Raw genomic sequence first — 26,421 nt, 5'->3', positions numbered from 1 at the left:
ATAAGTAAAAAATGGTTCATTTCATCTTTAGTGTAGTTTCAAGCCTGTTATCTTAAGTCTTTTAAGGTTATAGTCCAATTCAAATATTTGCTTCGATATAAGTATATATGTAATAAAAATTTATCCCAGCATTTTAAACACTTACGAATGATCAATGGATTTGAAACTCTTCATTGATGCTTCCATTCTTTCATTAACTTCCTGTGCCCATTTCAGTTCACCAGCTACATGTGGCATATTCTTGTTGATGGTTGGAACACCACCCTTAGCTGCAGTTTCAAGTAAGTGTGAATCAAATACTGTCTTGATATTATCTAAATCACTGTTAATCATATCAACTAGGATAGGGTATTTTTCAGATACTTCTTCTTTTATCAATTGGCGCTTGATGAAAAATCCAAACATGTTCAACACCTGAAACAACAGAAGCATAACATAATATTGAAAATATAATAGTTATTCATCAAAGTAGGCATGCTATTGAAGATCAAATTATCAAGTGTCTTTGCTCTGTAACAACATCTCCCTGCACTTATACTTCCACCCATTTGCCATTGTAATCATTCACTCTTCTATTCTCACTCCAGAACCATTCCAAACCATTCCTAGCCTTTTTCTTATCCTCAAACTTAAATAAACTTCAGCTCATCCAAACATCGATGTAAAACCCATTGTTTTTCTAAACTTTTATCATCCTACCACCGTTCAAACCGGCAGAATTTTCCCATCCCACTGCAGTAGGCGCCAAATTTTCCGATCTCGCTGCAGCGGGAGCATAGAGTGAGTGGCAGGTAAGATTGCGTCCATTATCTTTTAGACTCAGTGTCCATTTTCCTCTTATATTTTCATGAAACATTTTAAAGATGCAACATAAATGCAATTGGTTGGTGTAATCCATTACAATCAATATGAAAGTTTGACACATAAAGATCTGTTCCATGTATAATTGGCCATATAATGGTCAAATAAATTATTGGAACAAAATAAATACATCTGGCATTTGGGAGCACTTTTGGATGACATGAGCATAAAGAAACTTTATCAAGTAGGGTGTGACTGGCTACTCCTTCATATGCATTGTACAATATTTAAACAAAAGCATTATGGGAGGACTTCTCCTGTCCCGCTTGCCAGAGGAATCGTAGTGAGCGGGGTATAAACCATGCAAAGGTTCATTGACCTGAAGTGGAATTTTCCGGTTTTTGGGCAAGCAAGGCCAGAATCAGCACAGTCATACAGTGACAGAAGAAGGATTTCAGTGCAACATTCCATTTGACAGGCTTACTAAAAAAAGATGAGTTTAAAAATGTAATCTGTTAGTCACTATGGTCATGTGGAAGGATGAAATACAAGAGGAAAGAAAGCAACTTTAAAGAATAGAAAAAAAATCTTTTCAAATAAAGTTTTTAAAATTTTTGTTTAGAGTTAGTTTTTCTTTTATTTGTTTGTGGGATATGGACATCGCTGGCTGGCCAGCATTTATTCCCCATCCCTAGTTGCCTGTTGAGGGCAGGTCAGAGTCAACCACATTGCTGTGGCTCTGGAGCTACATGTAGGCCAGACCACGTAATGACAGCAGATTTCCTTCCCTAAAGGACATTAGTGAACCAGATGGGTTTTTCCGCCAATCAACAATGGTTTTATGGTCATCAGTAGATTCTTAATTGCAGATTTTTTAAAAATGGAATTCAAATTCCACCATCTGCCGTGGCAGGATTCGAACCCAAAACATTGGCTGAGTTTCTGGATTAATAGTCAAGCTCTAGGCCATCGTCTTCCCTTGAAAGTGGCCTTGAAAGTTTGAATCCTGTGATTCACCATAAGATGTGCAGCAGATTTCTACCACCAAATAGTTCCAATGTGAATACCAAAGCCAGCTAAGCAAAGTAAAAGTTTATTTATTAGTCACAAGTAAGGCTTACATTAACACTGCATGAAGTTAATGTGAAATTCCCCTAGTCGCCACATTCCGGTGCCTGTTCGGGTCAATGCACCTAACCAGCACGTCTTTCAGACTCTGGAAGGAAACCGGAGTACCTGGAGGAAATCCACGCAGACGCAGGGAGAACGTGCAAACTCCACACAGACAGTAACCCAAGCCGGGAATCGAACCCAAGTCCCTAGCACTGTGAGGCAGCAGTGCTAACCACTGTGCCACCATGCCGCCCTGGGTGGTGGGATAAAAATGCAACTCCTACATACACTTTTGAGCAATGAGCGTGTGAGGCCTGGAGAATATGACAGTAAGGGGTCATAGGAAGTTACTTTGAGGACAAAGGTACAGAATTTAAATTTAGCTGTCCTTAAATCAAAACTAACAAGTGAACTAATGGATGCAATCTGAACAAGAGAAACCATAGATACTTTGAGAAAAATTAGGCATAAGAAAGTGCATATAGGAAGCAAGAATTGCCAATACAATAGCAGAAGGTTTAATGACTTCACAAGATCAAAACAGATAAACATGGCGGCAACAGGCAACCTACTGCTTTAGTTGACACTTTACAGATAACTGGCTAATTTTAATCCTAAAAATGCAGTCAGGAACATAACCATCAACTTTGACCAGAAGATTGGATCAAGCCTGTAAAAGGGTAATTAACAACCCACCGCATGGTAGGTTGTTGCATAACGTTAAATCTTACAGGATCCAGGATGAGGTAGCCAAATGGATACAAAATTGGCCCGAGGACAGAGGGTTGTTTTTCAAACTGGAGGCCTATGACCAGTGGTGTGCCTCAGGGATCGGTGCTAGGTCCGCTGTTATTTGTCATTTATATTAATGATTTGGATGAGAATTTAGGAGGCATGGTTAGTAAGTTTGCAAATGACACCAGCGTTGATGGCATAGTGGACAGTGAAGAAGATTATTTAGGATTGCAACGGGATCTTGATTAAGTGAGCTGGTGAATGGCAGATGGAGTTTAATTTAGATATTTGCGAGGTGATGCATTTTGGTAGATCGAGCCAGGGCAGAACTTATAGGATAAAGAGATCTAGGGGTACAGGTTCATAGCTCCTTGAAAGTGGAGTCACAGATGGACAGAGTGGTGAAGAAGGCATTCGGCATGCTTGGTTTCATGGATCAGAACATTGAATTCAGGAGTTGGGATGTCTTGTTGAAATTGTACAAGACATTGGTAAGGCCACACTTGGAATACTGTGTACAGTTCTGGTCACCCTATTATAGAAAGGATAAAGGATATTATTAAACTAGAAAGAGTGCAGAAATGATTTACTAGGATGCTACTGGGACTTGATGGTTTGAATTATAAGGGGAGGCTGGATAGACTGGGACTTTATTCCCTGCAGTGTAGGAGATTTAGGGGTGATCTTATAGACGTCTATAAAATAATGAAGGGCATAGATCAGTTAGATAGTCAACATCTTTTACAAGGCTAGGGGAGTCTAAAACTAGAGGGCATAGGTTTAAGGTGAAAGGGGAGAGATACAAAAGGGTCCAGAGGAGCAATTTCTTCACACAGAGGGTGGTGACTGTCTGGAACAAGCTGCCAGAGATAATAGTAGACGCAAGTACAATTTTGTCCTTTAAAAAGCATTTAGACAGTTACGTGGATAAGATGTGTACAGAGGGATATGGGCCAAATGTGAGCAATTGGGACTGGCTTAGTGGTTTAAAAAAAGGGCGGCATGAACAAGTTCGCCCGAAGGGCCTGTTTCCATACTGTAAATCTCTATGACTCAACACATAATTATTCAAACCATTGCTTCCAGTACAGGCAACACCTAATCTTTGTGCTGGCTGCTAATTTACATAATAACAGAGTGTAGCCACACTCAATCGCTGTTGAGTGGCTGCAAGAGGCTAGTTTTCTGCAACGCAAGTGCCGCATAAAGTTGATTTGCACTACTTTGAGCCAGCACAAATTAAAAGAGAGGTGCATTCTGTTGGAGCAACTTTTCGAACTGGTTGCAGAAGTGAGTGTAAACAAGAGGAACACTGAATTACAAGTATCAATGTTAAATGAGTCAATCATAGATAACTCAGCCAAAAAGGAACTGCGTTGGTTTCTTCCTCCTTTCCCTTTTTTCCTCCTGCTCCACAACTGGTTATTGTATAACTGTGGCAAAGGATGAGCCCTCATGATGGCAAGGTTATGTATTGTGCAGCAAAATAATCTTAACAAGTGCTCTGCCAAGTACTACAGGGTTCCTCCAGAACTGTCCATGCCATGAGAGTATTTTAGGCATCCCAAATGTTTTGCATCCTTGCAATGATTGGTACAATGAGTTTCACTGTATTCACATGACCCACTTGTGCATGGGAGCCTTGGCCATGTCAACACGGAGGAAGAGAAGGAGGAGGTACTCTTCAGTCTGTGATCGCTTCATCCAACAAGCACACAACTTCTACAAAAGTCAAAGAATTCCACTGTCACTTACTTTCCAGTGTCCCTTTTTCAACAATGCTGACACAAAACAACCACACTAAACTAACTTAATCAAACAAATGGTTTAATAATTCACAAAAAAGTCAATTAATCATTTCCTTAGTGGCTGTTTTGTAGATGTCTTTGCTTGCCCTAGTATTCCTACAAAGTGTTACCTAAATGATTTCAGCATGGTTAATAGTACCCTTCTGACTTTCACTGGAGGAACCCTGCAAATTACCTTGCAGGATGCCCTCCAGCACCACTGATCCCAGAAGGCTTGGCAGCATCGGAGCAGGTTGACAGATAGCATCAAGGGCAATGCCGACACGATAGCTGGCTCACACTCCATAAAGCCAATGCTACTCCCCCTGGGGTAGCACTGCAGCAATTCTAGTGACATCTTCTTACACTACACATTCTTCCATTATTGCCACAAGAGCCTCAGGTACCTTTGAGCACCAGTATCCAAAACCATGACAGCAAACGTTTGAACACATATGTCAGCAAACTGCACTTGCATGGCAACAAAGATTGCAAGACTTGAATCTGAGCTGCCACTGCAGCACTATGACATTGGGTAGCTACTGCCTCTACTGAAATGCCTCGGCCGAATTTCTGGTGGCACATATCCGTGCCACCTTGTTCATCCCGCTGCCCTTGAGATGCACCGGTGTCAGGAAGGGGGGGTGGGGTAGGATGGTCCTGCAACAGCAGGAGTCTCCTGGGTGGAAGGTCCCGGCACAGGTTCCAGGCCTTCCTCCTCTTTCTGGGTGCTGATGGGCCCCTGCGTCATTCCATGGGACGGCGGCGCAACTGGACTGAGCTCCAAAAGCTTCAGCATTACCTGACCCGGCAGTCCTGGAGGCCCAACTGCTTTACTGTACGGTGTGCAAGCCATCAGGGATAGCCCTCAGAGTTTGGGTCAATCTCGCGATGCCCACAGCAAGTGCCCTTTGAGACCAGGCCAAGCCACTCAGCCATGTCCTGCTGTGACAGGGCCATACTCTCGAGGCCCACAGCCATAGCACGCTGTGTCTCAACCTTGGCCCGTTGGGTCTTCATGATGCTTCTGAGCCCCTCAGCCATGGCCGCAGTGACTCAAAGTGTCCCAAGGCTCTCAGCTGTGGTCCATAGGGACTTGACTGTGTTCTGCTGTGACTTGGCCATGGCCCGCTGTGACTCAGCTGTGCCTTGGATCATGCCACCCATGGCGACCATTTCCTGCCCCAGGCTTTTCACTGTGGACACCACCCTTGCACGTTTTTGGGCAGCATGTCACTTACTTGAGATATGCCATACAGATGAAGGATTGGAGGATGCTCACTCCTACTTCGCAACCCGACCTGGCTGTCACTAACGGTCCTGCCCTCCTCCCCCCCCCCAGATCCAAGGCTCTCTCCACAAAGGGTGAGAATTCTTAGGTCGGGTATCCACCCCCCCGTCTTCTCCCACTCCTGGCAGTAATGGGTCATCTGACATGCTTTTCTAAACTTTTTATTGAACCATATAAATCATTAAATGACAAACAAAACAATTTGTAACATGAAACATGCAATTTTAACTGCTGCCTCATCTCAAAACAATTTTCAGAATCCAGTTTACCTTTACAGCAGATAGAATGCTTGAACAGTCACCAAATCTCTGACAAATAATCATTCCCAACCGTCGGTCGAAATCATCAATCTTGCTTTGAAACACTGCATAGTCCTCTTCAAATTTCTGTATGTAAGCACATCAAAATAAACAATTATGCTTGTACAAATATCTACTAGTAAAAAGTATAAATGTTAATAGAACACAAAAGGTTATTAAAACAGATGCTTCAATCAACGCTCATCAGCAGGAAATCATATGCCACTTCTAGCTAAAGGTTTTACATGTGAATCTCCCAATAGTTCAGTACATAAAACTGGGACAAACAATAACAACTTGCTTTGCTTCTAAACATTTTTGAGATGTTTTTCTCTGACAGGGCCAGCATTTGTACCCATCATTAAATAGAACATAGAACATAGAACATTACAGCGCAGTACAGGCCCTTCGGCTCTCGATGTTGCGCCGACCAGTGGTACCAATCTAAAGCCCCTCTAATCTACAGTATTCCAATATCATCCATATGGTTATCCAATAACCACTTGAACGCTCTCAACGTTGACAAGTCCACCACTGCTGCAGGCAGGGCATTCCACGCCCTTACCACTCTCTGAGTAAAGAACCTACCTCTAACATCTGTCCTATATCTCTCACCCCTCAATTTAAAGCTATGTCCCCTCGTGCTAGCCAACACCATCCGAGGAAAAAGGTTCTCACTATCCACCCTATCTAATCCTCTGATCATCTTGTATGCCTCTATTAAGTCACCTCTTAACCTTCTTCTCTCTAACGAAAACAACCTCAAGCCCCTCAGCCTTTCCTCATACGATTTTCCCACCATACCAGGCAACATCCTGGTAAATCTCCTCTGCACCCTTTCCAACACTTCCACATCTTTCCTATAATACGGCGACCAGAACTGTACGCAATACTCCAAATGCGGCCGCACCAGAGTTTTGTACAGTTGCAGCATGACCTCCTGGCTCCGAAACTCAATCCCTCTACCAATAAAAGCTAACACACCGTACGTCTTCTTAACAACCCTATCAACCTGGGTGCCAACTTTCAGGGATCTATGCACATGGACACCCAGATCCCTCTGTTCATCCACACTACCATTAGCCCAGTACTCTGTATTCCTGTTACTCCTTCCAAAGTGAATCACCTCACACTTTTCCACATTAAACTCCATTTGCCACCTCTCAGCCCAGCTCTGCAGCTTATCTGTGTCCCTCTGTAACCTGCCACTTCCCTCCGCACTGTCTACAACTCCACCGACTTTAGTGTCATCCGCAAATTTACTAATCCATCCTTCCACGCCCTCATCCAAGTCATTAATAAAAATGACAAACAGCAGTGTCCCCAAAACAGATCATTGCGGTACACCACTAGTAACTGAACTCCAGGATGAATATTTCCCATCAACCACCACCCTTTGTTTTCTTACAGCTAGCCAATTCCTGATCCAAACCACTAAATCACCCTCAATCCCATGTGTCCGTATTTTCTGCAAAAGCTTACCATGGGGAACCTTATCAAACGCTTTGCTGAAATCCATATACACCACATCAACCGCTTTACCCTCATCCACCTCTTTGGTCACCTTCTCAAAGAACTCAATAAGGTTTGTGAGGCACGACCTACCCTTCACAAAACCGTGCTGACTATCCCTAATCAAATTATTCCTTTCTAGGTGATTATAAATCCTACCTCTTATAATCCTTTCCAATACTTTGCCCACAACAGAAGTAAGGCTCACCGGTCTATAATTACCAGGGTTGTCCCTACTCCCCTTCTTGAACAAGAGGACAACATTTGCTATCCTCCAGTCTTCTGGCACTGTTCCTGTAGACAATGATGACACAAAGATCAAAGCCAAAGGCTCTGCAATCTCCTCTCTAGCCTCCCAGAGAATCCTAGGATAAATCCCATCCGGCCCAGGGGACTTATCTATTTTTACCCTTTCCAGAATTGCTAACACCTCCTCCTTATGCCCTTGAGAAAGTGATAATGGGCCTTCTTCTTGAAACACAGAAATCCATAAGGTGTAGGTACAATCACAGCACCATTCGCAAGAATGTTCCAGGATTTTGGCCCACTAACAATGAAGGAATGTTTGTGATTTGGAGGGGGTGGTGTTTTGACAATTCTGAAGGTGCTGTCAAAGTATACATGACAAATTGCTATAATCCATCTTGGAGATAATACACACTGCTGCCACTCTGCGACAATGGTGAAAGGGGTATTGAAGGTTGTGGATGGGGTACAAAAGTAGGAAATGCTGGAAAATCTCAGGTCTGACAACATCTGTGGACAGAGAATAGAGCAAACATTTCAAGTCCAGATGACCCTTCATTAGAACTGCCATCATCAAAACAGATGGAGCGGAGGCAAAGGAACTGAAAGAATGGGATGGAGTGCTTACAGGATGTGGGGTGTGAAGCGCTTTAGTCAAGGTAGTTGTGTGATTCGATGGGCTTGTAATGGATACTAGTGGACAGTTTATCACCAGAAATGGAGACACAGAGGTCAAGAAAGGGAAGAGAAGTGTCAGAGATGGAACATGTGAAGGTGATAGAGGGGTGGAAATTGCAAGCAAAATTGATAAATTTTTCCAGGTCCAGATGAGAGCATGAAGTGGCACAGAAATAGTCGTCGATGTACCGATAAAGGAGTTGTGGGAGAGGGACTGGAGTAGGACTGGAAAAGGGAATGCTCCACATAACCCACAAAGAGACAGGCATTAACTGGGACCCATGCAGGTGCCCATAGCCACACCTTTTATTTGGAGGAAGTGAGACGAGTTAAAGGAGAAATTGTTGAGTGAGAGAACCAGTTCAGCCAGATGGTGGATGGGGATTGTTCAGACCTCTGTTCGAGGAAGAAACAAAGAGCTTTGAGGCCATTCTAGTGGGGAATGGAGGTGTAGAGGAATTGGACATCCATGGTGAGGAGGGGGCGGTTTGGGCCGGGGAACTGGAAGTCATTGATATGGTATAGGACATCGGAGGAATCGCGGACATAGGTGGGAAGAGACTGGATAAAAGGATAGAGAATGGAGCCAAGAATTTGCACGTTCTCCCCATGTCTGCGTGGGTTTCATCCGGGTGCTCCGGCTTACTCCCACAGTTCAAAGATGTGCACGTTAGGTGGATTGGCCATGCTAAATTTCCCCTTAGTATCAGGGGGACTAGCTAGGGTAAATGCATTATGGGGTTATAGGGATAGGGCCTGGGGGGGATTGTGGTCGGTGCAGATTCGATGGGCCGAATGACCTCCTTCTCCACTGTAGGATTCTATGATTTTAAGATAGGGGGAAATGAGTTCAGAGGGGCAGGAACAGGCTGACACGATGGGCCGGCCAGGGCTGTCGTATTTGTGGATTTTGAGAAGGAGGTAGAAGCAAGCTGTCCGGGGTTGGGAGACTATGATGTTGGAGCCTGTGGAGGGAAGTTCTCCAGAGGAGATGAGGTCATTGACAGTCCTGGAAATGGTGGCTTGATGTTTGGTGGTCGGGTTGTGATCCAGGGGGAGGTAGGAGAAAGGGTCTGAGACTTGGCGCTCAGCCTCTGCTAGGTAGAGGTCCATACGCCAGACAGCACCACCCTTGTCAGTGGGTTTGATCACAAGGTCAGGATTGGACCTGAGAGAGCGAAATGCAGCAAATTCAGAAGGAGACATGTTAGAATGATTGAGAGGAGCAGAGAAATTGAGACGACCGATGTCACACCGACAGTTCTCGATGAAAAGATCAAGAGCAGGTAAGAGGTCAGAGGGAGGGGTCCAAGAGGAGGGGGTGTGCTGGAGATGGGTGAAAGGACTCCTGCCCAAAGAATTGAGCATGGAGACGAAGGTGGCGGAAGAAAAATTCAGCATCATGCCGAGCCCGAAATTCATTGAGGTGAGGACATGAGGGTACAAAGCCGAGTCCTTTGCTGAGTACAACACACTCAGCCTCAGAGAGGGGAAAGTCAGAGGGTATGGTGAATAAGCGGCAAGGGCTGTTAGGAGGGAGAGGGTGCGAAGGATGGGAGGAGGTGGGGAGGGTCCTGGGTGGGTGTTGGTATCGATGAGTTGTTGGAGCTTGCGTCCCTTAACACCTAAGAGGAAGAGAAAAATTCATGTATCGGATGAGTCGAAGAATGAAGTGAAACTGGGGACCAGGACAGCTCTGAGAATGAGTGAGTCGGTACTGCTGGAGAGTGATATCAAGGGTGTGCATATGGTGGCGCATGGCACTGAGCATGCATCTCAGGATGTGCGGAGAACAGCAGTCTGAGGAGCGTTCTATGTCCTGGAGATACCTGTAATCCTGGGTGGATTTGAAAGATATGGGGTGGATCTTCATTTGGAATCCACGTGGGGTGAGTCGGAGACAGTCACTGAGGAAGGAAATATGGCTCTGAAAGCGAGTTTTGGTCAACACCTCATCGAACACCAGGAGGAAATTGGAAAACAATGACGGTGCACAGGGTGAAAGAGACAAAAATTCTGTCAGAGAGAAGAGCAGTACTTCTTCAGGGAAGGCGTTCCTAGAAGAGAAGTGGCAGTGAGTTAAACACTAAGATAAAAGCAAAATACTGCAAATGCTGGAATCTGAAACAAAAACAGAAAATGTTGAAAAATCTCAGCAGGTCTGACAGCATCTGTGGGGAGAAAATAGATGAGGAGATGCCGGCGTTGGACTGGGGTAAACACAGTAAGAAGTTTAACAACACCAGGTTAAAGTCTAACAGGTTTATTTGGTAGCAAAAGCCACAAGCTTTCGGAGCCTTAAGCCCCTTCCTCAGGTGAGTGGGAATTCTGTTCACAAACAGGGCATATAAAGACACAAACTCAATTTACAGAATAATGGTTGGAATGCGAATACTTATAGCTAATCAAGTCTTTAAGATACAAACAATGTGAGTGGAGAGAGCATCAAGACAGGCTAAAGAGATGTGTATTGTCTCCAGACAGGACAGCCAGTGAGACTCTGCAGGTCCAGGCAAACTGTGGGGATTACAGATAGTGTGACATGAACCCAATATCCCGGTTGAGGCCGTCCTCAAGTGTGCGGAACTTGGCTATCAGTTTCTGCTCAGCGACTCTGCGCAGAGTCGCTGAGCAGAAACTGATAGCCAAGTTCCGCACACATGAGGACGGCCTCAACCGGGATATTGGGTTCATGTCACACTATCTGTAATCCCCACAGCTTGCCTGGACCTGCAGAGTCTCACTGGCTGTCCTGTCTGGAGACAATACACATTTCTTTAGCCTGTCTTGATGCTCTCTCCACTTGCATTGTTAGTATCTTAAAGACTTGATTAGCTGTAAGTATTCGCATTCCAACCATTATTCTGTAAATTGAGTTTGTGTCTTTATATGCCCTGTTTGTGAACAGAATTCCCACTCACCTGAGGAAGGGGCTTAAGGCTCCGAAAGCTTGTGGCTTTTGCTACCAAATAAATTTGTTGGACTTTAACCTGGTGTTGTTAAAGTTCTTACTGGGAGAAAATAGAGCCAATGTTTCGAGGCTAGATGACCCTTCATCAGTGCTGACTTGCTCTTATAACCACAATGTCTATGTAGCTGGATTAGTTGAACTTCTGGTCAATGGTAACCCCTGGGATGTTTTTGATGAGTGAATCAAGAATCGTAATGTCAAGGCAGATGGTTAAATTCTCTCATTAGAGATCATGGTTGCCTGTCAATTACGTGGTGTAAATGTTATTAGCCACTTATCAGCATAAGCCCAAATATTGTCAGGCTTGTTGCATGTAGGAATGGACCACTTCAGTATCTGAGAAATTGTCAATGGTATTGAGCACTGTGCAATCATCAGTGAATAATCCCACTTCTGACCTTGTGTTAGAGGGAAGGTGTTTAATGTAGTAAAGCATAGCAAGGCACTTAGGCAGCATAATAAAACAAAAATTAACAGTGATCCAACATTAGAGGATGGTCAAAAGAACAGAGAAATAGAAGAGAATGCTAGAGTTCAGGGATTAGACAACGAACAGTACAGCAGCCAGTGGAGAGAAGAAAGTGCAGGTTGCACAAGAGACTAGAAAGTAAGGAATACTGACTTGTCAGAGAGTTGTGGTACGGGAGGAGGTTAGAGATAGGGATAGCAAAGTACAAATGAATTTGAACATGGCAATGAGAATTTTAAAATCATAGAAATCATAGAAACCCTACAGTGCAGAAGGAGGCCATTCGGCCCATCGAGTCTGCACCGACCACAATCCCACCCAGGCCCTACCCCCACATATTTTACCCGCTAATCACTCTAACCTACGCATCCCAGGACTCTAAGGGGCAATTTTTTTTAACCTGGCCAATCAACCTAACCCGCACATCTTTGGACTGTGGGAGGAAACCGGAGCACCCGGAGGAAACCCACACAGACACAAGGAGAATGTGCAAACTCCACACAGACAGTGACCCGAGCCGGGAATCGAACCCGGGACCCTGGAGCTGTGAAGCAGCAGTGCTAACCACTGTGCTACTGTGCCGCAGTGCCGTACAACCGTAGGTTCTTTAGGTTCACGGGCTCCCAAAATGGAGGCATTGCTGGACTAGATTCAATTTTGATGCCAGCTGAGAGAACATTGGAAAGCAAGGAAATTTTAAAAATACGCATGAGGGTTTCAGCAATAGTTGGACTGAGGCAGGGCAGAAGTAATTAAGATCTCAGCCTTGTATCTCATTCTAGGTTCAATTAGATTCACCAGAAAACTGCCAGAATAGTCTTGATAAATCCAGGTAATGTACTTTTTAAAAAATAGGGAAAATTATATCGACAATCTTTCCAGGCATTAAAATTTGTGTAACCTATTTTTAAGAATTGCCAATTACCATGGTATTTGAGAATATCAAATCAAAATATGTCAGCTTTTTTCACTCAACAAGATTTTATCCATATAGGTGACAGGATAAAAACTTATCTGCTCAAGATATCTTTTACAAAGGATTATGACAGCTTAATTGCTTTGCAGGGAGTTTTCTGGATAGTCGATATGAACAATATGTTTGATACTAATCAGGAGAGGTTGAACAGTTTAGACCTTTACTCTCTACAGTGTTTTGAAGAATGAAAGGAGATGCTAGTTGAGGTATATAAGATTTTAAAGGGGATTGAAGGGGTAGACATAGAGGGGATGTTTCCTCTTGTGGAGCAATTGAGAATGAGGGGTCATAGTTTTGGGATAAAGGGTTGCATGTTTTTAATAGTTAAGAGAAATTACTTCTCTCAGAGTGTCATGAATCTGTGGAATTCGTTATGTCCGAGTGTAGTGGATGCTGGGACATTCAGTAAATTTAAGGAGGAGATAGATTTTGAATTAGTAATGGGTTGAAGGGTTATGGGAACAGGCATGAAAGTGGAGTTGAGGCTGAGACAAGATCAACTATTATCGTATTGAATGGCAGATGTGATGACTTCGGCCAGGCTAATGAGGTTGGCTTGCTAGAGTATGAACTACCTGATGTGTCTTCCGGACGGAATTCCACATTGGCCCAAAGCCTCGACCCCCCCTCCCCCCCCCCGGGCCTCCCCCGGGTCAGGTGCCCTACAACATGTGCCGCCTCACGGAAATGTTCTCCGTGCCCTTTTCCACCGCATGGAAGCATTTCCTGTACGGGCTGCTGCTCCATAGCTTTCATTACCGCGTCCTCGCCCGGATACACCTTGGGGGGCCTTGTTGCCACCAGGCAGCGGAGGTCCCCAGTGGAGGTCCCTCTACGGAGGGATCTCCCCCAATTATCTTGGGGACCTGTGGTGAAGGGTGTTGCACGCAGCAGTGCCGTACAACCGTAGGTTCTTTAGGTTCACGGGCTCCCAAGCTTGGCCCTTCTGTGGTCTTGTGGAGTCCGTGGACCATGCCTATGTTTCATGTCTTAGATTGCACACCCTTTTTGTTTGTCTCAAACACCTTTTATTGATGTTTTGTTTGCACTTCAGTCCCACGCTCCTCATCTACGGGCACCTGGTGCGGAGAGGGGCGGGTCGGGATGCCGACCTCCTCGTGAACCTGCTCCTGGGCCTGGCGAGACGCGCCATCAATAGGTCCAGGCAGCGGGCGATCGACGGGGCCGTCCATCCCAACTGTCTGCCCCTCTACCGCGGCTACATTCGCGGCCAGGTGTCTCTGGAGAGGGAGCATGCGGTGTCCACGGGTGCGGTTGACGCCTTCCGCGACCGCTGGGCGCCGCAGGGGCTGGGGTGTATTATCGACCCCGATAATCACCTTTTGGTTTGACGTTTTAAGTTTCCTTTCGACTTTGTTTTTGGTTCGGGCTGTTCCCCCTTTCTTTTGGGGAGCTGCCCCTTTTACTTTGTCCCTAAGTTAATTTGAGTTTGTTTACTTGGTTGGTGTCGAAAGAAATACCTGATGAGTCTTAATTGGTGGTTAAATCAGGGAGCCTCATGTTCCCTATTTAAAGCAGGTGTGTCAGACTCCCAGCCTGCATTCAGCAGGAGCAACTGGAGAGCTGGTTGTGTACAGATGTATGGTGTAAATAAAGTAACTTGGTGACGGGACTTTCGCCTCCGTGGAGTTATTACAGCGGAGCAGGCTCAAGGGGCTGAATTGTCTACTCCCGCTCCTAGTTCTTATGTAATGTATCCAATATTTCCAGGGCCACTTCCTATAATACTCTGGGTTGAAGATTATCAAGCCCTGGTGATTTGTCAGCCTTTAACCCCATTAATTTCCCCAGCATAATTTTCTTACTAATATTAGTATCCTTCAATTCTATTCTCTCACTAGACTCTTGGTTCCCTGGGAGTTTTTTTTTTGCCCTCTTTTGTGAAGACAGAACCAAAGAATATGTTCAATTCTTCTGCCTTTTTTTGTTCCGCATTATAATTTCCACATCTTCTGATTGTCTTTACTAATCTTTTTCTCTTCCCATAGAAGGTTTTACTATCAGTTTTTATGTTCCCTGCAACTTTACACTCATATTCTATTTTTCCCCTCTCGGTGAAATTTTTTGTCCTCTTTTGCCAAATTCTAAATTGCTCCAGATCCTCAGGTTTGCTGCTCTTTTCTGACAATTTTATGTCTTCTCTTTGGATTTAATATTATCCCTAATTTATTTTGGAAGCCATGGTTGAGCCACCTTTCCTCTTTTCTATTTGCACCAGACATGAATAAATAATTGTTGTAATTCATGCACACTTTCTTTAAATCTGAACCATTGCCTATCCACTGTCAACCCCTTTAGTCAGGTTCCCCAATCTATCTTTGTTATTTCACGCCTTATATCAACATAGTTCCCTTTATTAAGATTCAGGATCCTAGTTTCGGATTCGAAGACTTCACTTTCCATCTTAATGAAGAATTACATCATATTACGGTCGCTCTTCCCGCAACAAGATGTTAGTTCATCCTTGCTCATTGCACAGTACCCAATCTAGTTCTCTGCTTGTTCTCTGGTTGGTTCTTCAATGTATTGGTCTAAAATGCATCACATACACACTCCAGGAACTCTTCTTCCACTATACAATTGCTAGTTTGGTTTGTCCAATCTATGTGTAAATTAAAGTCACTCGATTACAATCGTACCCTTACTGCAGGCATCTTGATTTCTTGTTTAATACTTTCCCTTATATCTTCATTACTGTTTGGGGTTCTATAGACAACAAGCAACAATGTTTTTTACCCCTTGGTGTTTCTTATCTCCACCCATGCAGAATGCACATCATGATTTTCCAAGCCAATATGCTTCCTCACTATTGCATTGATTTCCTCCTTTACCAACCATGCCACCTCACTTCCTTTCCATTTTTGTCTGTCCAATTTAAATAATCCTTGGTAATACTACAGCGGTGTCTCTGTAATTACAACTATATCATAATTGTTTATATCTATTTCTGCTTTTAATTCATCTACGCTATTGTGAATGTTGATGGGACGGAGGGTCTGTGATTATTAACCTTGTTCGTCATTTTAGCTTTACTTTGCATCCTGATCCCATTTCCATTTTCGTTCTTGATCTTTCTACCTTCCACTTTTGCTTCTTATATTATTTTCTTGCCTTTTGTTTCTATCCTTGTTTCTCCCTCCTCTGTCTCCGTGCTCAGGTTCCCATCCCCTTGCCATTCTAGTTTAAATCCTTCCTGACAGCACCAGCAAACATTCCCTGAGGACATTAGTCCTGGTCCTGCTCAGATGCAACCTGTGCTGCCTAACCAGACCCACCTTTCCAACCCAGGAATCTGAATCCCTCCCTCCGACACCATTTCTCCAGCCACATATTCATTTGGTGTAACTTATTAATATTACTTTAGCTAACACGTGGCATTGGTAGTAATCTAGAGATTACTACCTTTGAGGTTCTACCTTTTAATTTACATCCTAACTCCCTATATTCTGCTTGTGGGTCCTCATCCTTTTTTTAACCGACATTACTGGTAGCAATATATACCATAATCAATGGCTGTTCACCCTTCCCCTTCAGAATGCCTTACACCACTCTGAGACATTTTTGACTCTGACACCAGGGAGGCAACATACCATCTTGGAGTTTATTTTGTTGCCATAGAAGTGTCAGTCTGTTCCCCTCACTGTAGTCCTGCCATTCATCTTCCTCCCTTCTTGGGCAGCAGAGCCACCCTCTGCTAGCAATTCGATTCATTTCATCTAATTTCAATAAACGTCTGAATGCACTGATACAGCAAAGTCTACGGGCACTGATGACATCTTGAATGTATGTCTGAAAGATTGTGCTCTACACTAGCTGTGGCCTTAGCTAAATTATTTCAGTACAACTCCAGCACTAGCATCTCCACACCAAAATGGAAAGCTACCCTTGAAAGGACTTCCTGGTATGGTGCCAATTGAGTGAACAATTAATAACTATTTAAGGGCACATCCTGATACTTCTGATTTAATACAGTGGCATGCAGGGGACGTAACAGCCAGGGTGTATGACAAAAAAACTTTGGCATGTTTGTTAACTGGTTCACAAGTGGATCCTTTCTTCAAAGGCACTCTTCGCCTTATCAGGGAATCCGGCCTCAGGGAGTGCGGGAGACTCATGAGAGCCCTTGTTGCCGATCTCCATCCTCTACTTTCACCCACATGACCTGCTTCCCAACATCATTCAGTTATGGCCTTGGTCCCTCCTCAACAAGAGGCCTCAATGGGTGAAGTACAAGCAGCAGCCACTGCATTTTGGGTAGCACTGCCATTCAATAGATCTGCTGACCTTTGATTGATGAGCAGCACTTGGCAGGCCCGGTATCTTTGATCCTGCAGGAGGTAAACCACTGACCTGTTACGTGCCAAATTAGCACAAGTGCAATGGGACTTTTTGGAAAAAAATGAAGGACGGGTTTTACCACGCAATCTGCCCCATTGCGGCGGGAAGTAGCCCATTTCCAGTGGTGGGAAATAGAAGTCCCTCCATTTTCAACAAGGCTTCCCATTGAATGCACCCTTCCTTGCCATGAAACCCATTGCGGGGATATGCTGTCATGGGACAGGAAGATCCTGCTAGCCAAATGTTTTCTTGTGTTTCGAAATTTTTTGTCTATATGCCTCAGGAACCAACTCATACACATTATGGATAGCTTTCTTTACTACATAATAATCTACAGATACCACTTCTGACAAAGATGCATTTGGCTCACCAGCCCTACCTTGCCATCTACTTTGTAAAAGTGATGTCCAAGTTTCTTTTGGCCATTTCATCTATTTAGTTAACATTTCAATAGAAATGAAGAATGCTTCTACATCCTGTTCCTCAAATACTTGTATAAATTAAAGTACTTGTGTAAATTTAAACATTTCTTGTCCAGAACTATGTCCTTCCTTAACCTGCTCTAGTATCTCTGCTTTAATTGTCAGTGTTTGAAGCTGAAAGTCTCTCTTTTCCTCCCTTTTCTTTTTCTGCCATTGCTAACTTCTCTGTTTCCAATTCTCTTTAAAAACTTTATCTTTTTCCTTTCTTTTCCTGCATATCAAGCTTGCTCATTTCTATTTCTTTCTCTTTTTCCCAAATTTCCAATTTATTTGTTTCTATTTCTCTTTGTAATTAAACTTTAGCCAATTCAATCGCCTCACTTTTTAGAGAACTTGATCTGTCAGACATCCCTTTTAATTTTACATGTTTCACTATGCTTTCATTAATTTCAACTTTCCTTATTCCTGCAGGCTATTTCCAGTTTATCTGCTAATTCAGTTAACTGACTCTTGATTACTGTGTGTAAACGAGTCAGATTTGCCTCTTTCATCTTTAGGAAAGTTTTAGCAATTTCCAATTTATATTCTAACCTGTACAATATACCTCACAGTAACTCCAGTTCGTTTGTCCAGTACGTCCATATCCCACGTTTTTTTAAGGATTCATAGATAACTTCCAAACAAAGTTTTACTACTCAGCATCCAGTAACTTGCTTTTCACATTTCAAAATACAGTGCGGCCCTGTTATAACGTGATGGTTGGGGTCCATAAAATGTTATCACGAAAAAAGTGGGGTCACGCTAAATTTGCCAATCATGAGCGGGAAAAAAATGGTCCAATGATTCATCGCATTATATCCGAATTCGCGCTAAATCGGGGCGCGTTAAATCGGGGTTCCACTGTATCCCAATGAATTATTATGGTTCAGCATCCAATAATCCTTTCTCCACATTTTGAAATCCTCTAAGGGCCTCCACTCTTGTTACAATTCCAGCTGATGTTATAACTTGGTGGGAAGATCCCAGAATAGAACCCTGGCTCAAAAGATCTTAACTTTTCCTTTTTCTTTTAGAAGATGTGGAGGAACAGAGTCACAGGACAACTAATTAGTTTAAACAACAAGAAAAAAAATATTAAACATGAAAAGTTGGATTATAATAAATAGTTTACTCCCACCTTAGCTTAACAAATACACACAAATTTTAAGATCGACATGGATGACAAAGTATATCTTAAGCTACAATGGTCCCAGTAACACAAAGTCCCTTTAAACATGCAAGCTGGCTGTAGCAAAACACACACTCCACTCCGAACTCAAATGAATGTCTGGATTTCTTCTCAAAATCCCCCAGATGGTTGTCACATGAGAGTTTCCAATGCCACTCCCAAAGTAACACACATTAAAATCCTCTTTTACAACAATGCTTTCCATCAGCGGATTGTATCCCAAATTCCAGTACAGGGTTCCCAAGTTACATTTTGAAACAAAGTTGCCACTCCACTTTTAAAATATAATTCAGCATCCAGGTTTTATAAGTCTCCCTTCAGGATTTCTTCGTCTTGCCTGTTGCAAAAATTATTTGCAATTGGTTTAACCATCTATTCACAGATTATATTACAATGGCATTAAACTTTTGATTTAACTCTGAAGTTTGCATTCCCACTTTAGCTCTGGTTATTGCCTTTTTCATTCACAGAACCTTGTCATATTTTCCTTTGAATTCTTCTCTGAACAATACCTTGTTCAGCTCTGGATCTCTGTTCTCTTAACTTCAGTTTTCCCAAGACATTCTTTCTGTCATAATTCCTTGGTTATCTGGATTTATTTGGTTATTTGAGTAATCTGCCTCTCTGCAGCTTAATTTCTCCTGCCCAGTCTTCACTCCTTGGTGTCCTGTCTCCAACTGCAAACAATTTTTTTGATTTTAATTTGATTTATTATTGTCACAGGTATTGGTATATAATGAAAAGTATTGTTTGTTGCGCACTACACAGACAAAGCATATTGTTCATAGAGAAGGAAAGGAGAGAGTGCAGAATGTAGTGTTACAGTCATAGCTAGGGTGTGGAGAAAGATCAACTTAATGCGAGGTAGGTCCATTCAAAAGTCTGATGGCAGCAGGGAAGAAGCTGTTCTTGAGTCAGTTGGTACATGTCCTGACTTTCGTTGGTGGAAGAGAGTATGTCCAGGGGTGCGTGGGGTCCTTAGTTATGCTGGCTGCTTTTCCGAGGCAGCGAGAAGTGTAGACAGTGTCAAATGAGTGGGAGGTTGGTTTGAGTGATGGACTGGGCTTCATTCAGAACCCTTTGTAGTTTCTTGTGGTCTTGGATAGAGCAGGAGCCATACCAAGCCATGATACAACCAGAAAGAATGTTTTCTATGGTGTATCTGTAAACATTGGTGAGAGTTGAAATGGACATACCAAATTTCATACCAAAATTCAGCTAAAAACTAAATTCAAAAGTCTTTCTATCTTAAAAGGGCCCCCAGTTACTAAGCAACACCGAAGTGTTTCTGCTAGCTTATTTATTCTTCACGCTGTAACCCTTTTTAAGCAGAATAGAAGCACAGTTTGAATTGAGCAAAACCCCACACAAACCATTAAGTCCCAGTAGCATCCGAGTAAATCTTTTCTGCACTCATTCTAGTTTAATAATATCCTTTATCCTTTCTATAATAGGGTGACCAGAACTGTACACATATTCCAAGTGTGGCCTTACCCATGTCTTATACAACTTCAACAAGACGTCCCAATTACTTTATTCAGTGTTCTGACCAATGAAATAAAGCATGCCAAACACCTTCTTCACAACCCTGTCCACCTGTGACTCCACCTTCAAGGAGCTATGAACCTATACCCCTAGATCTCTTTGTTGTATAACTCTCCCCAACGCCCAATCATTAACTGAATAAGTCCTGCCCTGGTTTGATCTACCAAAATGCATCACCTCACATTTATCTGCCATTCATCAGCCCACTGGCCCAATTGATCAAGATCCTGTTGTAATCCTAGATAACCTTCTTCACTGTCCACTATGCCACCAATCTTGGTGTCATCTGCAAACTTACTAACCATGCCTCCTAAATTCTCATCCAAATCATTAATATAAATGACAAATAACAGTGGACCAAGCACTGATCCCTGAGGCATACTGCTAGTCACAGGCCTCCAATTTGAAAAACAACCTTTTACAACCACCCTCTGTTAAACTGCTTCATTTTGTTAGAGTTATACCTCAACTGTGTTAAGAATAAAGCTCATTTTGATAAAAAGATCCCTAACTTGTCAGTGGAAATTACTCCTGGAGGAAAGCATTTTTTCCTCACATGTATGCCAAAAACAAAAAATTGTTAGAGTCTTGTCTGGCTTCATGATATCGACGTGATGTGGAGATGCCGGCGTTGGACTGGGGTAAGCACAGTAAGAACACCAGGTTAAAGTCCAACAGGTTTATTTGGTAGCAAATACCATAAGCTTTCGGAGCGCTGCCCCTTCGTCAGATGGAGTGGAAATCTGTTCTCCAAGTTGGCTCCAAGTTCCGCACACATGAGGACGGCCTAAATCGGGATGTTGGATTTATGTCACATTATCAGTAACCACCACAGCTTTCCCCCTGATCTTGCAGAATCTTACTGGCTGTTCTGTCTGGAGACAATACACATCTCTTTAACCTGTGTTTAATGTTCCCTCCACCCACATTATCTGTACCTTTAAGACCTGGCTGGCTGTAGAGATTTGCATTCCAATTAGTATTCTGTAACTTGATTTCTGTGTCTCTGTGCACTGTTGGAGAACAGATTTCCACTCCATCTGACGAAGGGGCAGCGCTCCGAAAGCTTATGGTATTTGCTACCAAATAAACCTGTTGGACTTTAACCTGGTGTTGTGAGACTTCTTACTGTTCATGATATAGAAACATAGAAACATAGAAAAACTACAGCACAAACAGGCCCTTCAGCCCACAAGTTGTGCCGAACACATCCCTACCTTCTAGACCTACTTATAACCCTCCATCCTATTACGCTCCATGTACTCATCCAGGAGTCTCTCAAAAGACCCTATTGAGTTCGCCTCCACCACCACTGACGGCAGCCGATTCCACTCGCCCACCACCTTCTGTGTGAAAAACTTACTCCTAACATCTCCCCTGTACCTACCCGCCAGCACCTTAAACCTGTGTCCTCTCGTAGCAGACATTTCCACCCTGGGAAAAAGCCTCTGAGAGTCCACCCGATCTATGCCTCTCAACATCTTATACACCTCTATTAGGTCTCCTCTCATCCTACGTCTCTCCAAGGAGAAAAGACCGAGCTCCCTCAGCCTATCCTCATGAGGCATGCCACTCAATCCAGGCAACATCCTTGTAAATCTCCTCTGCACCCTTTCAATCTTTTCCACATCCTTCCTATAGTGGGGCGACCAGAACTGAGCACAGTACTCCAAGTGGGGTCTGACGAGGGTCTTATGTAGCTGCATCATTATCCCCAGACTCCTAAACTCAATCCCTCAATTGATAAAGGCCAGCACGCCATACGCCTCCTTAACCACCTCCTCCACCTGCGGGGCCGATTTCAGAGTCCTATGGACCCAGACCCCAAGGTCCTTCTGATCCTCTACAGTACTAAGATTCTTTCCCTTTATATTGCACTCCTTCATCCCATTTGACCTACCAAAATGGACCATGACGCATTTATCTGGGTTGAAGTCCATCTGCCACTTGTCCGCCCAGTCTTGCACCCTACCTATGTCCCGAATATATACCTTGGGGTTCTGGTCCGGTATCCCAACAATTACAAAGCAAAGGGATATAGATAGCTTAAATGAGCAGACAAAAAAATTGACAATAGATTGTCATGTGGAAGAATGAGAGATTGTCACATTTAAGGAGGAGATAGGAAGGGAGTGTCATTAGTGTTTGGAATTCTCTACCCCAGTGAGCTGTAGAGGCTGAATCATTGAACCATACATAAATGTAACCTGCAATAAATGATCAAGAAACACAAAATATGTATTTATTAAGTATCTTTTTTTAGAGCGCCATGTGCCTTCATTGTATAAGCCTATGTTTCTGTACCACACAGTAGCTCAGAGTGGCACAGAGCCGGCAGGTCAAGCTTACCTATTTTAAATCACTTGTGAAAATCTGGAAGTAACTGAGGTGACAAGGGATAAGTTACTTGGTGGGCAAGGAACAATGAACAAATCAACTTTGAATATATGAATCTATAGCCAAGTTGTATTTTTACAGGATTGTGTCAAATAGGCTTGTGTCATTTGGTGGAAAATATCCGAGTATAAAGATTATTTTCTGAATCAAGATTGTAGTGACATCTTCATGGAGGAACAAGTCCTTTAATATCCCACCACTAAAAGTGGCAATAAGTATGAACATACTCTCATTGTGAAATTATCAAAATTAATAGCAATATTCCTCTTCTTTCAATTTTGACACATTAATGAAACATTTTAGGATCAATAATTACTATTGCTTATACTGTTTTAAATAACAAAATTAAATACTTTCACGATAGTATTATGTTATTTGGTTAGGTAATTTTCCTTACGTGGTCTGCTGTATCCAAAGTATTGTATGTGCAGTCAGCAAAGATTTTAATAACTTCTAAGAACTCCATATAGATCTGCTGCACCATTTGGCCAAGGAGATTTCCTCTTACGCCGCCTACTTCAATTTTTTCGAGCTTTAGGAACTCAACAGTAGCGGAAAATATCTCCTGTATAAAACATTAAATTTGATATCACTTTGTAATATAGTAATAGTTATGTATTCAATTCACATGACAATCATTTAAGTCTATTATTGCCATTACCTATTACAACTATTGTTGATACATTACCATCATCATTATGCAACACAATCATGCTAGCAGCTTTACAGATCTACCATTAGACGGAACTTCATAAGCTGCATATTTCTATGCACATGCCTACAGTATCACTAATACACTCAGACTCTCAACATCTTCTTGTCCCACTCATGGATATTTCCAATTTAACCAACAGCCTCCACCACCATTACCAATTCCTTAGTTGATTTGATTTATTATTGTCACATGTATTAGTACACAGTGAAAAGTATTGTTTCTTGTGCGCGATACAAAGCATACCGTACATAGGGAAGGAAAGGAGAGAGTGCAGAATGTAGTGTTACAGTCATAGTTAGGGTGCGACTTGATGCGAGGTAGGTTCATTCAAAAGTCTGATGGCAGCATTGCTGGGTGGCATATGTATTGCTGGGTGACTGTTCCAATGGGTTTCTGGTAGTCGTCTGAACACCTCTCTTTGAACTTTGGTCTCCACCCACCAGCAAAATTATCTACCTCATCAGGTTCAGGTAGCAGTCAGTGGCAGGAAATACTAATGAAACCTTGTGGTTAAAATCCTTCACTCCTTCCCTTCTTCATATAGTTCTGATGCTCCATTTGGCTCAGCACCCTTCAGCTTAAGCTCATTTCTCTTTTTAGTGCAATACTGTTCAGTATGTAACATAGAGCAATAATGTTGCATTAGTTAGTCGTACTGTATGAGTAACAATTTCCTCCAATTAGCTTTTGGGAAGACTGAAGCCACTGTTTTCGGCCCTCGCTCCAAACTTCGTTCCCTAGCTACCAACTCCACTTCTCTCCCTGGCAACAGTCTGAGATTAAGCCAGCCTATTTTCAACGTTTATGCTATGTTTGATCCTGTGATGATCCTCTGACCTCATGTTTGTGCCATTTCCGAGACCTGTTTGTCCATAACATTGCTGGATTTTGCCCTGTCTCAGCTCATGTACTGCTTAAAGGTTCATCCACGCATTTATTTCTTCCAGATCAACTATTCCAATATACTCCTGGCTGGTTTTTCCACATTCTACTCTCCATAAATCTAAGGCCATCCGAAACTCTGCTGCCAAGGCCTTAACTCGCAGCTGGTCCATTTCCCTATAACCCCCATGCTTCTGATCAAGCAACATCTTGATTTTCCATCTTGTTCTCAAATCCCTCCCTGGCTTTGCCCCTCTCTATCTCTGTAATGTTTTCCAACCCCACAGCCCTGAGACATCTGCACTCCTCTAATTCTGGCCCTTTATAGACTCATAGGGTGGAATTTTCCGGATGGAACAGGACCATGCAAAGGTCCGTTGACGTCGGGCAAGATTTTCCGGCCTTGGAGCGAGCATGGCCAAAAACTCCTGCCCATGGAATTTTAAAACACAGAATGAGGCCCATCGGCCTCTAGTGCGTGTGCCAGCCATAAAACACCTACCTATTCTAAACCCATTTTCCAGTACTTTATCCTTTGCTTTGTATGCTACGGCATTTCAAGTGCTCATCTTAATGCTTCTTAAATGTTGTGAGGGTTCCTGCCTCTACCACCATTTCAGGCAGTGAGTTCCAGATTCCCACCACCCTCTGAGTGATAACATTTTTCCTCAAATCCCCTCCTACCCCTAACCTTAAATCTATGCCTGCAGGTTAGTTTATAGAGATTCATAGGTCTCCTTTTACACTGTAGGGATTTTATCGGCCCATCAAGTCTGCACCGACTTTCTGACAGAGAAATCCACACAGGCCCTATCCCCGGAACCCTACTCTAAGGAAAATAACCCGAGCCTATTCAATCTCTCTTCATAGTTGAAATGCCCCAGCCTAGGCAACATCCTGGAGAATTTCCTTTTTACACTTTCTAGTGCAATCACATTCTTCCTATAGTGTGGCAACCAGAAATACACACAGTACTCTAGCTGTGGCCTAACGAGCATTTTATACAGCTCCATTATAACCTCCCTGCTCTTATATTCTATGCCTTGGCCACTGAAGATATGTATCCCATATGCATTCTTAACCACCTTATCCACCTGTCTTGCTGCTTTCAAAGATCTCTGGACATGCTCCCCAAGGTCCCTCTGGTCCTCTACTTCCTACCATTCATTGTGTATTCCCTTGCCTTGTTAGTCCTCCCAAAATGCATCACATCATATTTTTCAGGGTTAAACTCTGTCCATCTGACCAGCAGTCAATATCATCCTGTAAACTAAGGTTTTCCTTCTCACTATTTACCACACCACCAATTTCCATGTCATCTACGAACTTACTAATTATACCCCCCACATTCACATCTAGATCATTAATGTACAGTACAAACAGCAAGGGACACAGCACTGATCCCTGTGGTACACCACTGATGTGGAGATGCTGGCGTTGGACTGGGGTAAACACAGTAAGAAGTTTAACAACACCAGGTTAAAGTCCAACAGGTTTATTTGGTAGCAAAAGCCACAAGCTTTCGGAGCCTTAAGCTCCTTCTTCAGGTGAGTGGGAATTCTGTTCACAAACAGATATTGTGAGGAAAAATTTGAGGGAATTCTGTTCACAAAGAGCTTAAGGCTCCGAAAGCTTGTGACTTTTGCTACCAAATAAACCTGTTGGACTTTAACCTGGTGTTGTTAAACTTCTTACTGTGTACACCACTGACACAGGCTTACAGTCACAAAAACAACATTCAATCATTACCTTCTGATTCTGCCACTAAGACAATTTTGGATGCAATTTGCCAAATTGCTCTGGATCCCATGGGCTCATACCTTCTTGATAGTCAAAAGCCTTATTGAAGTCCATGTAGACATCAACTGTGCTGCCCTAATCTACCTTCTCACTTCCTTGAAAAATTAAATCAAATTTGTTAGATATGATGGGGGCAACTCTCCCAGCCCCCTGTGCTGTGGCCAGGAGACTCAAATGGAGGCCATCTAGCAGGCA

General features: G+C 43.1%; 1 protein-coding gene across 1 annotated transcript in view; it reads right to left on the bottom strand.

Moving 5' to 3' along the window:
- LOC144501720 (dynein axonemal heavy chain 17-like) overlaps nucleotides 1-26,421 on the bottom strand; it is an 832,067-nt gene that overhangs the window by 704,803 nt on the left and 100,843 nt on the right. The window contains exons 10-12 of the mRNA XM_078225682.1: nucleotides 23,227-23,394; nucleotides 5,997-6,113; nucleotides 146-414 (exon numbers count right to left, since the gene is read on the bottom strand). Of these exons, the coding sequence (XP_078081808.1) occupies nucleotides 146-414; nucleotides 5,997-6,113; nucleotides 23,227-23,394 (554 nt within the window). The remainder of the gene's footprint in view (nucleotides 1-145; nucleotides 415-5,996; nucleotides 6,114-23,226; nucleotides 23,395-26,421) is intronic.

The sequence above is a fragment of the Mustelus asterias genome, chromosome 12 (genome assembly GCF_964213995.1).
Source record: "Mustelus asterias chromosome 12, sMusAst1.hap1.1, whole genome shotgun sequence".
Classification (NCBI taxonomy): Eukaryota; Metazoa; Chordata; class Chondrichthyes; order Carcharhiniformes; family Triakidae; genus Mustelus; species Mustelus asterias.
The sequence above is the reverse complement of the archived record's forward strand: the minus strand, read 5'-3'. Positions and strand labels throughout refer to the sequence as shown.